A 16,224-nucleotide genomic window follows, 5' to 3' on the forward strand; every position below is an offset into this window, starting at 1 on the left:
AGCCTAGCCTCACACAGTCATTTTCTCAAGCTTCTTTTCCTGCTTTACCTCGAGGGCTCATTAGGGTTGCGTCCACTGCCTTCCCTCCATCCCCACATCTGGCTTCGTCAAAGGGCAGGCATTGCTCTCCAGTCCCTGCTACCACTTCAGAGTTACCAGCTAGGTCTTTTGTGCCGGTGAGGGTCTTGACTTTGTATATCCGTCGACTATTGGTGTCCGATACATACAGTGAGCCTGAAACAGGGTCCACGGCCAGATAGTATTTATGAGCAGGATTGTTGCTTTAGAGAAAAAGAAAGCATAAAACAGAAACAGCTGAGCAGTCTAGAAACTTCACAGGCTTTCAGAGCTTGGATACTCATCAGGCACATAGAGATCTGGAAAGAAAGTCTGACACCTTCATACAGAGGTGGGGTCTGAAGGACTACCATCTGAGGACCTAGCTTGATTTGGGCCTGGTCAGTGTTTCAGAAGGATTCCAATTTTAAATCTCTTTCATCCTGCTACACCAAACCTTGCACAGCAGAGCCCAATAAGCCAAAGCTGCACATCAGACTTTCCTCTTGATCTCTTTAGCCCTTTAGATCTGCTCCAGGTCAATTCTCTTTGGCTTATCTCTACCTGTTGCCCCCCCTCTGTGTCACCTTGTTTAACTTCCCTTGAAAGCAGAAGTCATAGGAGTAAGATCAAAGAATCAGCTTTTGAGTTACTTATATTATGCCACAAGATTTGTGAGGTCTTTTATAAATAGGAGGCAAAGGCATAACAAATTTATTCCTAAAGCAAATTTGTTCTCATTCATTCTTATCAAGAATCTCATTTACGGCAGATGAAGTTGGTTATATAACTAAAACCAGAGATCCCAAGTGTCTGACTTTAACTCCAAACCTTCTGTTATTGAAAAACTGGTCCTCAGTTTGTGATTAGAATGGGTGCTCATATGGAAAGCTACTTCTCTTCTGAAATGTATGTTTTTTGACAGCTTGTCACATTTTGGAACTACTTTAGCAAATCATCTGCAAATTGAGAAATGTCAATCTTTGCGATATATATACATTCACACACACAGAACTGCAGTGCGGAAATATTTTCAAAATCTTGCCTGGCTAGTTTAACTCAATTTAGTTGGGTTTTAAGCATGACGTGAATTTTCCAGCCTTTGGAGCCTATGGGTGAGCATAAATAAGGTCAATGGTGGTTTCAAAGCATAGAAGACAAATGAAGACAGGAAGAAAAGAAATGAAGGTTACTTACCAGTAACCAGAGATATTTGCTTTCAAATATCCACACTCCTAGTTTCATGTGGCAAAAGTGCCCATCGCCAAGAGTGAGGATACACAGAGGTAAGTTATGATGGACATAAGCCATTTCTTGATCAGACTCGCTGAAACTATAATAAGGCCACTTTCGGCAGATGGTTTATCAGCAGCACAAAGACAACTGCGTTCATGTGGTCATGACCAGATCTGGAGGAATGAGGAGGCCCAAAAATATCACTTTCTACAGTTATCTTCCTCTATGCCACTCTTTGACATGCCATGATTTTAGGTCAATACCAGTTTGTTCTAAAACTGTAGAAAGTAGGAAGGAGATTGGTTTGATCAAAATTCAGTAGGTAGAGATAATACCATCTGCTGAAGTCTAGGAGTGTAGAAATTAGAGATGAAAAAATACAATAAACAAAAAATACTTGGCAGGTTTATTTCATGCATGGATCTCAAAGTACTTTAAAAAGATGGGTATTACACCCATTTTACAGAGGAGGAAACTGAGGCACAGAGAGGTTAAGTGGTGTAGACAAAGTTATGCAGGGAGACTAGTGACATGCTTGAGATTAGAGCACAATCTCTTTATTCCTCAAATTCTTCTCCTTATCATCATCAGCAGACTGCACCTCTTCCCTAGACCCTTATTCACATTCCTTCTCATCCCTCCAAAACAAAGCTCAATCTTCTTTGCCACACAGAAAAATACTTCTTTCTGCTTACAAGATTTCTCCTGCCTCTCGAGTATCTGAGCCATACAAGCACCTGCATATTTGTCATTGTTTTGATATTCTGCTCTCTTCTTCCACCATGCTTTTCCCTTATACTGTGTAAGGGAAAACTTTTCTGTGACACTAGCCTTGTGCCATACTTCACAAATAAAACCCAAAATTTACTCAAGGCTTTGCAACAGCAGCAGACAAGCCAAAAACTGAGTGCTCCAGCTGCAGGCTAGCTGCTGCTGCCTCTCTGCTGGGCTCTGTCCCAGGGGCTTTTTGCCTGGCACTTCTAAAACATGTGGCACCCCCACCTTGGCCGAACAGGGAGTCATGAGGCAGGTACAAACGGGAGCTGGGCACAGACACAGCTGCTTGCTGCCAGCAGCAGGGGCCTTGCTTGGTCTCAGTGGTGAGAGCTGCTCACAACAGTACCCGGGGGAGCTGCTCTGCTGCCTGACACTGAGCAGCAGCCACTCCGCGAGACTGGAAGGGTATCTCTTCTTTTTGGACATGATTTTGCCAGCCTGTGCCTGCCTTCCTGAATGAGCACACCCCTGCTTTCCTTCTGCCACAGCGAGCCTCACGTATGTCCTACTGTGACCAGGATGGGGTAAGGTAAAGTCGGGGTAAAGAGCAATGGCAGAACATGGGCTTATTTCCCTCTCCTCTCCGCCAGTCATTGGCGCGTCCATGGAGCATATCCAAGGAGCTCGCCCTGCCTTACTCCTCTGGAATCTCCCTCAGGACAGTTTTGCCAGCGAGTCAGTCATGAGCTTTTGTTCCAGATCAGGGAGCAACTCACTGGAGCTGCAGACCTGCTGCACACCCCTTTGCTCTTTCCTGAGCTGGGTAAGGAAACAGATAGTGGAAGATTCTCCACATAAAATATTTGAGGGACTTTGGCAGAAAACGGTTGGTGGAAGGTGATACGCACTCACCATGTACCCAAAGACACTACAAGATTACCTCAAACAAGGAATTATTTGATAAATGAGTAGTAAATAGTTCTTAAACTGGCATCTGAGCCAGTTTGACCTCTGTCTCTCTTTTTTCTGTGCCATTGTAATCTTTTATTCGAATTATAGGAAGCCAAGGAATGGACCTTGTTTTAAAAGATTTTCTGCAACAGTCGGTATTGCTCAGAGGCCTCTGCCAGTAATGTCTCCACCTCTGCCCTCCTGGGTGAATGCAGCCGTTACCACCACGCAGCCTGACTGGTCTGGGAGGGAGCCTGGTGCCTGACAGCAAGTACAGGCGGGATCAGATTGTCCTCCCTATTCTTCTCACATGTGTATCAAATTTGCAACAGTGCAACAGCCCCACAATAGCTTTTCTTTAAATTTAACCAAAAAAGATAAGCTGCCCAGAGCAAATCTCTAAGCACCTGAAAAATTAATTAAACTTAGTTAATGCAAACAAGAAGCCTCCAGCATCACCAGTAATCATTAGCAAATTGTGAATGAATTCATCCAGATAAGGAAATTTAGTGGTGTTACACTTGCTATACCAAAATATCTCATAAAGGGGAAATTATACTGTTTAGTCCAGACCATCTTTTGATCTAACTTCTATTGCAGAAATGGAAAGTATGGTTTTAAAAGGTGATGCACAGTACACTATGGAATAGTTTACAACAGCTCTTCGTTTCTTTCCCTTGATATTCTCCAAGGTGAACATACTCCCCATCCCAGGGTTGGCCTGGAAGAAGGTACAAGTGTTTCCTATGCTGCTGACATCCAGAAGGCCTAGTGCTCAGGTGAGACAATGAGAAATCTTTTCTCCTAATGTCCAGAAAGGTTATGCCTCCCTCATGAATCTTACAGTGACTGCATTTAATGGTTGCATGCAACCAGCCCACAGGTTGACTGACTGTTAACTGTATTTGATGAAAGAAAATAGAAACTAAATTATGAAAAAGGACAGAGGGTTCAGAAAATCATTAATGACCAGGAAATGAGGTTTTGACCTATTTGCAGTCATTAGTGCTTTTGTGAACCTTTCTGGCATTTGTAAAACTGCTGTTGTAGTTTACCTCAACCATTTAGACCAATTATAGACAGCAGGGAGAAGTGTTTATATAGAAGTTAGCTTGGGGTTCATTATACTTGCATTCTACTAGAAATTTCTAATTACTGTCAAAACTTATTTGGTTGCTTTTTGACTGCATTTCATAATTGCTAATGCTTATCAAATTCATAACACACAATTAGCACATAAAAATGTTTCTATATATGGTACATGAAGAACATAACATTACACAAGAAGCACAACACAAAAAGCAAACACAATGAAGCAAACAAACCATATCAAATTATATGGGAAAGAGCTCGTGTCTTACCTATGTTTAAACTCTTTATTTCTTTATAGAAAGGGAACAGAAGAAAAAAGAACAAACAGTTAGCTGAAGAATAGATGGTAAAGCAAACATAGTATTTGTTTTATTTTACAAAAGGACACAGGAGAAGATATCTCTTTTCAGCACTAGCCTTAGCTTGGTTTACAGATGAAGAGCGTCTGGGAGTGATTCAGTTGCACACTAGTTCCCTAGTAGGATACCCCTTCCCCCAACCCCCCACCCCCATATAATTTACATAAATCTTTCTGGACCATAGACATTGTTTTTGCATGGAAATATGTGTAGCTTGTGGGCTAGGAGCAAGAGAAACTGTCAGGTTTCTGAATACAGAACTGGGAAGGGGAAAGCAATGGGCTTAGGATATTCTCTGCCAGTTGGAGGAAACCACTTTAATCAAAATAGTTTTCCAACAGGCTATTTCTAAACAGATTTCTACTACACATTCTATTTTCCTCTCCACCCAGTCTCTAAAATCATTGCTTAAAGCAAGTTTGGATGCTACGTGTGATCTATTTGAGCCTATCAAAGCAAATCCTAGGGCAGAATAAAACCTTCTAAGTGAGCAGTAAGATACTGTGCAATGGGAGATATATGGCATTAACTGATCCCTATTTACTCTCTAGACACGAAGTTAAAGCGTCCTCTACTTCCCAGAAGTAAATGAATACATTCTCCACACCACAGTGATTCACTGTGTTTATGTAACTTCCATTTAGGAATATCCCCTGAATGAAACAGAGATGTGCATGACTCCTGAGCTGCAGCACTCCGTGCACAGCCCCAAACTTGCAATACCAACGTTAAACGTGACATGCAACACTCTTGAGTCAAAATTCCTATTAGCCACGCAGATCAGGCACCTTCATAAGGGACAGTGCAAAGCAAATATGCACACTGGGATATTCTGACTTATAAAGTTACTCAAGATTTGTATTGGCTTACGTAAAACCAAAATGACATCTATTCTGAAATCTAGATAAAATGTTGTATTTGGTTTGTAATACTTATGGACATACTATTTGCAGAGTTCTTCAAGCTAACTGATACTAGCTGAAGACCGCTCTCATTCCTACTTAAATGGCTCAAAGTTTCAAACGCTTACCCGTGTAACTCATATACATTTTAAGATGACCACCATTACTGCTATAGAAGATGTTGGCTGGAATGGACCATAATTCCCTTTAGAGGAACAGGGGACAAAAGACATCATTGCAAATGCTAAAAATCTATGTGTCTAGTCATTTGCAGCTGTCCAACAACACTTAGTGTACAACAGATTTATTGTTCATTGCTAATAGTTGTAACAGAAGCTAAAGAAACTATGCTATGGAAAACAGCCTTTCATAAAAGAAAAGAGAAAGTGGACAAAAGCAAATTAAGAAGGCCATCTTCTGCTTCTTTACTGATGCACTTTCCAATTTTCCCTCACACATGCTGAAAAGCTCAAGTTCTCTCTCGCATAGAGAGAAAATACTTGGATTAACACTGTTGTAAACTTGGAGACATTTTCAAGTATCAGGTGTGCTAGGAAACTTTGTCACTGGCTGATATTAGGAAGTGAGGGGCATATAAATGCCTTATATTAAGTATTCTAATTTGAAAATGTTTCTCTTCACCTATAAAGCTATAGTTCTGTTTACTAGAAAGCTAAATAGAACTGAACAAATTAGAAAAAAAACCCCAGCATATTCTATATAATGCAGAATTATAAGGGTATACTGATATAAATATTTATAGCAGGTCACACATCCATACCAGCTACCTTCTGTGGTTTATACTGAGCTGCTAGCAGAAAGCACTGGATGATCTATGACTATTGTGGGGTTTTTTAAATATAATGAGGCAGCCTGATGGTGTACGAGGTTGGTGTCAGAGAGTGATTTCAGAGTAGAATTGGCCTAAATCAGATCTCTTTTCTCTTATACAAAATCAGAATTCACAATAGTGACATCAACAGAATGACATGAATGGAAGAGAGGTGTAAAATAGAGCTAGGCCTCCTATTCTCCAACAGTCAAATAATTTTGCACTTTTCCCCACTAATTAAAAACTAAAAGTACAGTGGAAGCAGAGGAATTCATTACTGGCCATATCATTAAAAAAAAGGCTAATGACCTAAATTCACTCAATGTGCTTTGCAGCTATACCCAATTTACAAGAGCACTAATACTATTGCCTGAGTGGGCTGCAGAAGTATCAGAAGACAGACAATGCAACCTATTTTTCCTCATTTTTCTGCAAATACTCAACAGTGCTGTAACTATAAGGTCCAGTTACATGAGTTATGTTTGAAGCAATAGCTCTTGCCTCTCCTAGAATGAGAAAAGGAAATGGAACAGAAATGGGTGAAGTGGCACACTCTGCACTCATGCCTTCCCTATTAAGTGACCAAATCTTAATGTTGGAGGGGAGGGGGGGGCGGGTACGGGATGGGAGGACAGAGATACAGTCTTCAAAAAGAGTTCTGATGATGCAAAGTGACTCTGTATGTCAGTCTTAACGGTACTTGTCAACCTACAATAATAGTCTTACAAGTATGGGAAAGAAGTGGGAATCTGTCTCTCAAAACCACTGAAAGGGAAACCTTCCTTCTAATCTTGTAAGATCGTTATACCTTTGCTTATCACTGTGGCTCAATAACTAAGGGCAATCAATTCTGTAGTTTTCAAATAAAACTAAAGGATGTATAGTACTGAGGGGAGATTGTATCACATGATCACCAAGAAGACAGAAGAAGATAGTTTGTACTTTTTGTACAAGTTGGTTTCTACTCTTTAGTCTTTCTCTACAGTCATTGTTCTGACAAGCTACAGACTTTGAACTATGCATTTCTGTGCCCCATTTCTCCACTGGATTTTAAATAGGTTGAAAGTGACAATGTTTTACAAAATTATAAAAAGTAATGGTAAAGGCTGATTTGAGCACAGGCTACAGAAGTTAAGTGCTAGGATTAACACCTTACCTCAGCTCCAATATACTAGTAACATTCCTGGATGGGAAGATACGTCGAATATAGTTAAAATCTCCAACAAAGAGACTTCCATCAATACCCACTGCCAGTGCTACAGGGGCCAAAAGCTTGTTTCCTTCTGCCAGACCATTGCAGCTAGGACAGGATATGCTTCTTCGGCGCCCATTTCCCATAATGCTGGTTATCACAGCTGGCTGCTGAGTTAGAAACTGATTTTCTCCATTGCCTTTGTGCAATATACCTAATAACAAAGAGGAGAAGTAGTGGTTATTATCGTCATTCATTGCAGGGGACTTCAGGTAGTTCTGTTTTCAACAGCTGCTTTTAAGGACTGTACACTGAAATTACTCTAGCATTTGGTTCTTAGTGGTGCAAAAAGAGTGAAAGAGCTTGCAGTATAAAAATAAAGGTGTAATGAAGATTCTCTGTTAAAAAACACACACTTACACAACCACAGACGCAATCCTAAACCCAGAGTACTTTGGTATTCATTACAAAAGAAAACACTGCCATACAACTCTCTGGCCTAGCACAGTGGTTTAGACTGTGTTACTAACTGGGAAGTGAGAAGGTAAACAGCATAGAACATGTGCTCCTTATTTGTGTCTCTGGATCCTCTCACTCCAGTTTCCTGTGTTATGTTTTGTTTGGAATTTCGTGCCAACCTTACTATTCTCTGTCCACCTCTCAGTCTTTCACACTTTTTTCATGAAAAATGAGAAATGGAGATGCCAGAGAAGACAGTAACACAGAAAATAAAAAGATAGGAGAAAGATGAAACTCTTAAAAGGGCTGCTAACGATCAATGATAAAAGGCAAGAGGGAAGCTAGTGGTGAAGATCTTTATTAGGCTTCAAGAAATGCCTTTAAGATAGGACTTATTTTCAAAATATTTTTTCAAAGAGCAGACCCCTGCTCCAAGAAGGGAGTAGATTCTCTACCAGAGTGACCATTTTCAATGTCATCAAAGACTGCAGAAATCTGGCCAAAAACTTTTAGCCTCATGTTCTTTTGGAAATGCAGTTGTATGATCCTAATGTAACTGGCTCCCCACTGGTGACAACAGTGAATATCATGTCTGTCTCAACAGTGATCTGTTGCACAGGACTGTGTGTTCAAATAACCTAATCTTGCCTATTCTGAAGACTACTTTAGATTTCTTGAGCAACAATGTACTTTGTAATTTGTTAATGCAGGGATCAGCAGGAAGGATGTAGAAAACACTTTACAGGGATCAAATGAAATATATGCTCTGTATTCAGTTCCCTAAGAGTCTCTGGTAAAATATGAAGACCAGGAACATTCAGCTTAGGATATGTAAAGACAAAGAGAAGTGAGGAAAAACCAAACAGGTGACAAAAAAGACAAATGAGACTCAGTATCTTGTCACTGACTCATACTCCTTTTAAGCCCCATCTCAGATAAAAGGGAAAAAGATAAAACAAAAGGAACCAGGAATGGGTGTGGTTAATATAAGAAAAACAGGGAAGGAAGACAGAAGAACATTACAGGGAAATAAATGAACAAGACTAGAAAACAAAGATTTGGACTTTAAGAAACTTATGCTGTGAAGAACAGTAAAAAATTTGGTGAAATTCTACAAATTTGTTGAAATTCTGACAACTGAAACATGTTCCATACCTTACTGAGCTAGAGATGAAACAAAAAGAGTAAAGAAACTTCATTTTTAAAAGTGTAAATATGCCAATAAAAAGCATTCACAGACATAATTCCATATAGCACAGAAAACAGATGGAATTAACTAACTTACCACTCTTGACATTAAGTACATGATGTTTATCCAAAGACCATCCTCCTAAATTTGAAGGATCTAGTTCAAATCCTTGCAGCAGTGCTGTCCTCTTCTCCCATAAAATGAGACTGGGGCAAGTCTCATATTCAAAACCCACAGAAACTGAAATAAAATAAAATAAAATCTGATATACTTGCCGAACAAACACTGAATTAGACATCCAGAGCACATTCAAATCATCCAGCATTCTAGTTCCTAAGTCTGCTCAAGAAGATGGAGTGATTATATTCCTCTCTTTTATTCTTCAATATTAAATTCAGATCTTTGACTAGACACAAATTTGAAACTTCATTCACATGTACTCTGCAGGGATCTGATCTCTTTGAATAGCTGGTGTTGGAAAGTGGCTGGTTTGGTGAGGGGAGAGTGAAAAACGTATTTTTTAAAAGATAATAAAATTGTTCTGTCAGATAACAGAGAAGATTAAACTCTTAATTTGCCATATGTTCACAGCATTCATTTAGTGTGTTCATTTCACATACTATATACCAAGAAGCAGTTAAAAATCTGTGTGCTTTTAAGCACACATGAACTGTAAGCATTACTCAGGAAAGAAATGTCCTATTCAATAATGTAAGAAAGAAAAACTATAGCAAAGAAGATTTTAGAAACTATAGAAAAGAAAGGAGGTTTTAAAAATAAGCTGTTCTTTCCACACTAGCACAGCTCTGATGCCCATTTTTAGCACTGGTGTATCAAAATTATTCTGATACTCAAATGAAAACTTAAAAATATTATGATGATCACTCTATTTTTCCCACCCACTAGGACCAAGCGAACTAAAAATAGCCATTCAACTACAAGACTGAACAGCATTAGAAAAATACCATTTTCATTTCAAATGTATTACACCACAAGAGCCTATAATAATGGCATGTATGAAAACCCAAATGCACTGAAGAATGCCAGCCAGTTCAGCATCAGGCTCATTTATTAACTCTAAGAAAATAAAAACATAGTGATGGACTAGGTTTCACCTAAGTTCCTGTAGCCAGTTTTTCCCATTGTCTGGTCTAAACCTTCTAAGTCAGCTACCGATCAGGAAACACGGGCATGTTGATGGAGTTTAGACCCTCTGAATGTGATCTTTAATGTGTAAAAGAAACATAACACAAAGATAAATTGTGTCAAGAAGACAAGAACTGTTCAGTCTGCATTTGCTTTACTATAAGAAATCTTCGCACTTTTCTTATTAAGAATTACAAGTGCTATTTGAAAAGTTTTGGAGCTTATATACACTGACTTACCTACAGCATCTGACAACCCATAAACCTTCTGACCATATGCATCTGTTTTGTCCCAGATAAATGTATACGCCAAGTTGGGAGATGCCTGAAATGATTTTTGAAACAAATGCCCTTCTACCGCTACCATCAAATGAACTTTGATTAGATTCAGCGGCACAAGTGACTGAGTCATGGTGATCTTAAGCAAGGATTTATATCCAGCAGTACGGGAACTCAGGTAGCTGAGCTTTATACTAGAGCCAGGAATCTCGATTTCTTCATGAAGAACCTGAATAGGAAAAAGTTAAAACATTTTACATTACTTCTTTGTTATTTTTTTAGAATAATATTCTTGCACTGCATATTCTTAGGAACTGATGACTTTCTACTACTGGGAGTAGTTATCTTCAAATCAGTGCAGTGATGCAGTTTAGCTGACATTTCTGGACAAATAATTATTTGACATCTGTGTACACTTCTTTTTAAGAGCTCACTGGTGGCAAAAGTGCAAATAAGTACAAGTAGTTTTACTGCAAGTTATATGCAAGGGGAACATAAGAAATACATTAATAGGAACCCACAACTTGTACTAACAGTTAGTATACTGTAAAGACTGAATAAAGTAGTGACACAATAGTACCAGTAGTTTTCATAACAGTAGTTTTCGTAATTTTTTTTGGTCATAAATAACATAGAAGAAAACAGCCTGCAGTTAGCACCACACACAAAGCCTTTGCAAAATTCTCTTGAAATACCTAAGCTGTCAACTGAAATACAGAGATATACTTGATATATTGTATGATAAGGAGAAGGTCCAAGGTAGTCAAAGATAAATGTGTCTATGTGACATAAACCTAGGATATCTCCTGAAAACCTCATTAGAAACCTGGTATCTGTCAGAAATGAATGCAGGTCTACAGAGGCATTTGCTACAGCAATTCCAGGGGACAAATGGTGACTCTGTGGTAAGTGCTCAGGTCAGCACTAGCATCTGACCACAGATTTCTATATCCTTTTCACCCTCAATGTTCTTACCTGAGTTTCTGGTACAATGGGATTCCGGCCAGGAGCATCACTGAAGAAAGTTGAAAGTGGTGATGAAATGATAACTGGGTCAGGACGGACAAAACCACTTAGATCACAGCTGGGAATGGAGTTCTCCTCTGTCTTCATTACAAGAGTGTCCATGGCATAGAAGCTATTCCATGGCAACCATACTGTCCTTTCCTGACTCATAAATGGGGCCCGTTCAAAGTGCAAAGTCAGGGATGCTCCACCATTTGCAACCAAGTCAAACCTAGAAAAATGTGACAAGACTGAATAATTCAAGTAATAGCATTCCTGGCTAATGAAATAGGTACATAGGAATACCTATAGCAATAGGTATATGTCCTGGTTTCAGCTGAGATAGAATTAATTTTCTTCCCAGTAGCTGGTACAGTGCTGTGTTTGGATTTAGGGTGAAAAGAATACTGATAACACACTGATGGTTTAGTTGTTGCTGATCAGTGCTTACACCAAACTAAGGACTTTTCAGGTTTTCATGCTGCCCTGCCAGTGAGCAGGCTGGGCAGGCAAAAGGAGCTGTGAGGGGGCACAGCCAGGACAGTTGACCACAACCAAGAAAAGGGATGTCCAACACCATATGGCATCATGCCCGGTGTATAAACTGGGGAGAAGGTTGGTGGGGGGCAGCTGCTCAGAAACAGGCTTGGCATTGGTTGGTTGGTGGTTATCAAATTTTTTCATTCGCATTGCTTGTTTTCTTGGGTTTTATTTCTCTTTCAGTTATTATCCTTTTAATTATGGTTATTATTGTTGTTGTTATTATTGTTATTATCATTACATTTTAATTATTAAACTGTTCTTATCTCAAGCCACAGTTTTCTTACTTTTACCCTTCTGATTCTCTGCCCCATCCCACTGGAATTGAGTGTGCAAGCAGCTGTGTGGTTCTTAGTTGCTGGCTGGGGTTAAACCATGACAGTATATTTTAAATGTCATGCTTCAAATGATAAGTAATGGGATGTGAACCTTTGACAACTAAACAACTGAAATCCAGCCAAGACAAGCTTTGTCACCTGGGCAAATATTGTTCCTATATATTAAGAAATCTGCATTAAATAATTTTAAAATATCCAATAAACAAACCACCATATTTACTATTACAAGTCACCTTTATATATAGAATCAGCAGACATGCCAAGTTCATACTGAGCTAGACACTGAATTATCCCTTTCCTAAAAGATGCTGTCCATCAAGCACAGAACAGGACACATGGCAGTAAGAGAAAAGTAATGAAAATTTTTGCTGCTTGTGTTCTACAAATAAGAATGCCTGGCCCCAGGACGACTGATCTATATTTTTTCAGAAAGATTAGGTATTTACTCCCAACTCCCTACATAATCATAGCAGTAATGCTGAGCTGTGCAAGCATTTTGAAATCTGGACTAAATAAGTAAAATACTTCCAGGTTGTTCTGACAACAGAAGTAGATATCATGTAAATGCTGGCAATGTAACAAATTACTCAATGATTTCAATAATCTATTCGGATCTAAATATAGTTCAGCTCACCACTTACTGTAGCATTAAATCACTGAAATCAAGAACATTATACTTCTATTATAACAGAATAATATTCTGGGAAATGTGGAAATTAAATACTCCCTATAGTTCAGTTGACTCACAGTAATTATTTCAATTCAATTATTTGCATACAAGATCAAGATAAAATGGCAAATGTTTACAATGCGTGTGTCACAGATATACTTTTTTAGTTACCACAGCCAGTAAACTAGATAAACCATGATACATTGATTTTTGTTTATCTGAATTTGTGTGCATTTCAAATCATCTGATACAAGGGGGAAAAAGCACTTTTTTGCACAGCAGGAAATTGTCTAAATATATTCAATTAGAATCTTTTGATTACATTCTACCCTGAAGAAACTCAAAAGAGAGTGCATCTTCAAAAGGAAAGAGAGGCAGAAGGGAACTTTTAAGAAAATATACTATTCTATAATGATACTACCTTTTTTTCTTCCTAGCAGTGTTAGCCTGCCTTGCATTTAAAATAAAATATTTCTGGTCTCAGCTGGATATTACTGTAGTCCACAAATGTCTTCATAGATACAGAACAATTTCTTGAAAGGAGTCTGCCTGCTAACACATTATTATCAGAAGTCAGCCTTTTCATATTTACTTGCAGTTAGTATTCAAAATGCCACGTGAAAAATTACTTTTGTGTTTACTTAATAGCTCTTTGCCCTGGGAGGAATGCAATGCATGATACCACATGGTTCCATTAGATCACACCATCTGTTAATCAGCAAAGACACTACATACGAAATAGGGACTCAATGAAGCAAGCAAACTCACGTGCCATCCTGACGAGTGATGGTATAGCCGTACTTTGGATACTTGACAAATGACACATTGACCCCAACTAGAGGAGTTCCATCTGTAGTCACCACTTGGCCTCTTATGAGAGACACAAGACTGAAAAGAAAGATAATTGAAGGTATTAAAGTTCGTTACAAAAGCAAAGTTACATTGTTTATAAACTGAGTAGTGGAACACTTGTGCCTCATTTACTCTAAATCTAATTTACTCCAAAGATTTTCAGAATACTGAAGACACCACAATATTGCCCAGCTCCCTCTATATACTTAAATCAAGAAACTGCTTATCTATGCAGTGAGGTCTGTGTACACAGAATGGGAGTTAATGCTTTCCTTGTCTAATGAGGCTTTGTCTCATTGTTTAACGAGGCTTTGCAGAGTAGAAAGCTACCTCACATTCAGCCAAGCCAGAACTGTGACCCCGAAGTCCCACTGAAGCGATGATTGGGCACATCTCAAAAACCTCCCTGGGTAAAACAGTGTGTCTGTGGATGCCTAATACACTTGAAAAATATGGTGCAATGCCACATGTCTTTTTTATACAACCAATTTCCAAACTAAGTTTCATGTTCCTTCATCTGAGGGAGTGGCTGATATTGGTACACTACATTTGGTCCTGATTTGTAACCCTTGCTTTTCACTTTGTCATCAAGAGACAGGATTTAGTTTTAAGGCCAGTTTTACACCCAGGCAAAATAAAGTTTTCTTAGCCAACAGGAGATAAATAAAATAAATAATAAATAAAATAAATAAATAAAATAAATAAACAAAATAAAGTTTTCTTAGCCTAAAGGAGATAAAGATGGGTTATTCCTGTAAGAGGCACAGTCAGTCTAGTCTTTTGAGAGTGTTTTGCTGCTAAGTGCACAGTGGGCAGAAATTGCTGCTGCCTGCCTGGCTGCGTTCTCAGCCCCCTGAGCACTGGAAGTAGCAAGCCCCCCCTTCTCCCCGCTCTTCTGCTCTCCTGCATGGCCTGTCTGTTTCTGCCCCTCTCCTCTCCCAGCTCAAGAGGAGTCTCCATCACCTGGCTCATTTACCTTCCATCTTCTGTGTACCCTGAGAAGCAGGCTGGTGAGTGGGGAAAGCTGCATGGTAAAAAAGAGATGGGAAAGGAGAAGCTCCTTGTAGGTGGCTTCCATTTCTACCTTGGAAATGTGAAAAATGGTTCCTCGGAAGGCGGGAGAGAGTTAAATCCTGCTGCAACCCATAATCTCAGGGATTGCAAAACTGCATTTTACTGTAGTCCTGGGTGAAAAGATTTCTATTTCAGAAGTATGTGTTTCCAGCACGAGCCACCAATTCTCTTCTGTAGCTTTAGAGAGAGCCAGAAAATGTAAAGCCCCGTTTCTGAACTGACTGTGCCGACAGGACTGGGGCTGCCCCTGAACCCGAGCAGGCTTCAGGCACACGAACCGGCAGAGCATCCTGACACCACACATTTCTGAGCTGTAGGACAAGGGGATTAAACTGGGCTGTGTTTTGCTGGACACTGACAAAATGCAGTTGAATTCTGGAACGGCTACAATGCTTGCATCATCCCTATATCAGAGAACACCTATTTTTATTAGAATATCAGAGACTGTCTTTTCTATTAGCTCCAAAATGTTCAAGGTGCTGTGATGTAAATTTCTGACTGTATTACACTGGCTATTTAACAACTACTTCCTCATATTTTTATTCCAAACAAGGTGAAATATTTTCTTCAATACTACATAAAAGAAACTAATGAAAATGAACCATTCCTGTTACTTTTCTTTTAGAACTTTCAACCACTTCCTGACCCTCCAAGTCAAATTTTAATTTTCAAAATCAACATTTTGTAACAGAATATGGAATTTAATAGAAATTGATATCTGTTGAGAAAATCTACTTAGGAATACATTGGACCAAGATAACTGTCACGGCATTATTCATTTTGCTTGAATTATTTTAGGTTACACACAGAAATAGTCGTAGGAAGACAGTCATTCAAGCTTCTATAGGGGAACAGTGCAGAAAGCAGATTTAGAAAGAATTCACAATATGGCAGAAGAGAATTAATAATGTTCATGACAATTCTTTCTATCTTCAATTTTAGTATTTCAAGAAACAATTTGAATAAGAACATTTTGGCCAAAAATCTTCTTTTTTTCTTTCTAAAATGCCAAAATATGGAACACAATGTATAATAAAATTTGTAGCAAAAGTCTGGATTTATAAGAAGTAGTATGTTGACTAACAGTCAGACATAGGACAACTTATTTTTGGTAATCTTTTGGAAATGTAACTGACAAATAAAACTGACTTTTTTTTTTTTTTATTTTAACATGGAAATTAAATTTGTAAAAACACACAGCTATTTTTTTCCTGAAAACTTCATCTCATCTTGTTTCTGCACAGAATCAACCAGTGAGATCTACATAATTTTGCAGTCAATACATTTTGTAATTTATTGCTTTAGCAGGGTAGAAAATAACTTCTTTTTCTTATA

General features: G+C 38.7%; 1 protein-coding gene across 15 annotated transcripts in view; it reads right to left on the minus strand.

Moving 5' to 3' along the window:
- Nucleotides 1-16,224, minus strand: part of TENM2 (teneurin transmembrane protein 2) — an 808,680-nt gene that overhangs the window by 25,319 nt on the left and 767,137 nt on the right. For all 15 annotated transcript variants that reach the window (XM_074916403.1, XM_074916402.1, XM_074916400.1 and 12 more), the window contains 7 exons: nt 13,732-13,851; nt 11,386-11,647; nt 10,372-10,639; nt 9,083-9,226; nt 7,303-7,552; nt 4,323-4,343; nt 49-281 (listed from right to left, as the gene is read on the minus strand). In XM_074916403.1, coding sequence (XP_074772504.1) covers nt 49-281; nt 4,323-4,343; nt 7,303-7,552; nt 9,083-9,226; nt 10,372-10,639; nt 11,386-11,647; nt 13,732-13,851 — 1,298 coding nt within the window. The remainder of the gene's footprint in view (nt 1-48; nt 282-4,322; nt 4,344-7,302; nt 7,553-9,082; nt 9,227-10,371; nt 10,640-11,385; nt 11,648-13,731; nt 13,852-16,224) is intronic.

This window comes from Athene noctua, chromosome 12 (genome assembly GCF_965140245.1).
Source record: "Athene noctua chromosome 12, bAthNoc1.hap1.1, whole genome shotgun sequence".
NCBI lineage: Eukaryota > Metazoa > Chordata > Aves > Strigiformes > Strigidae > Athene > Athene noctua.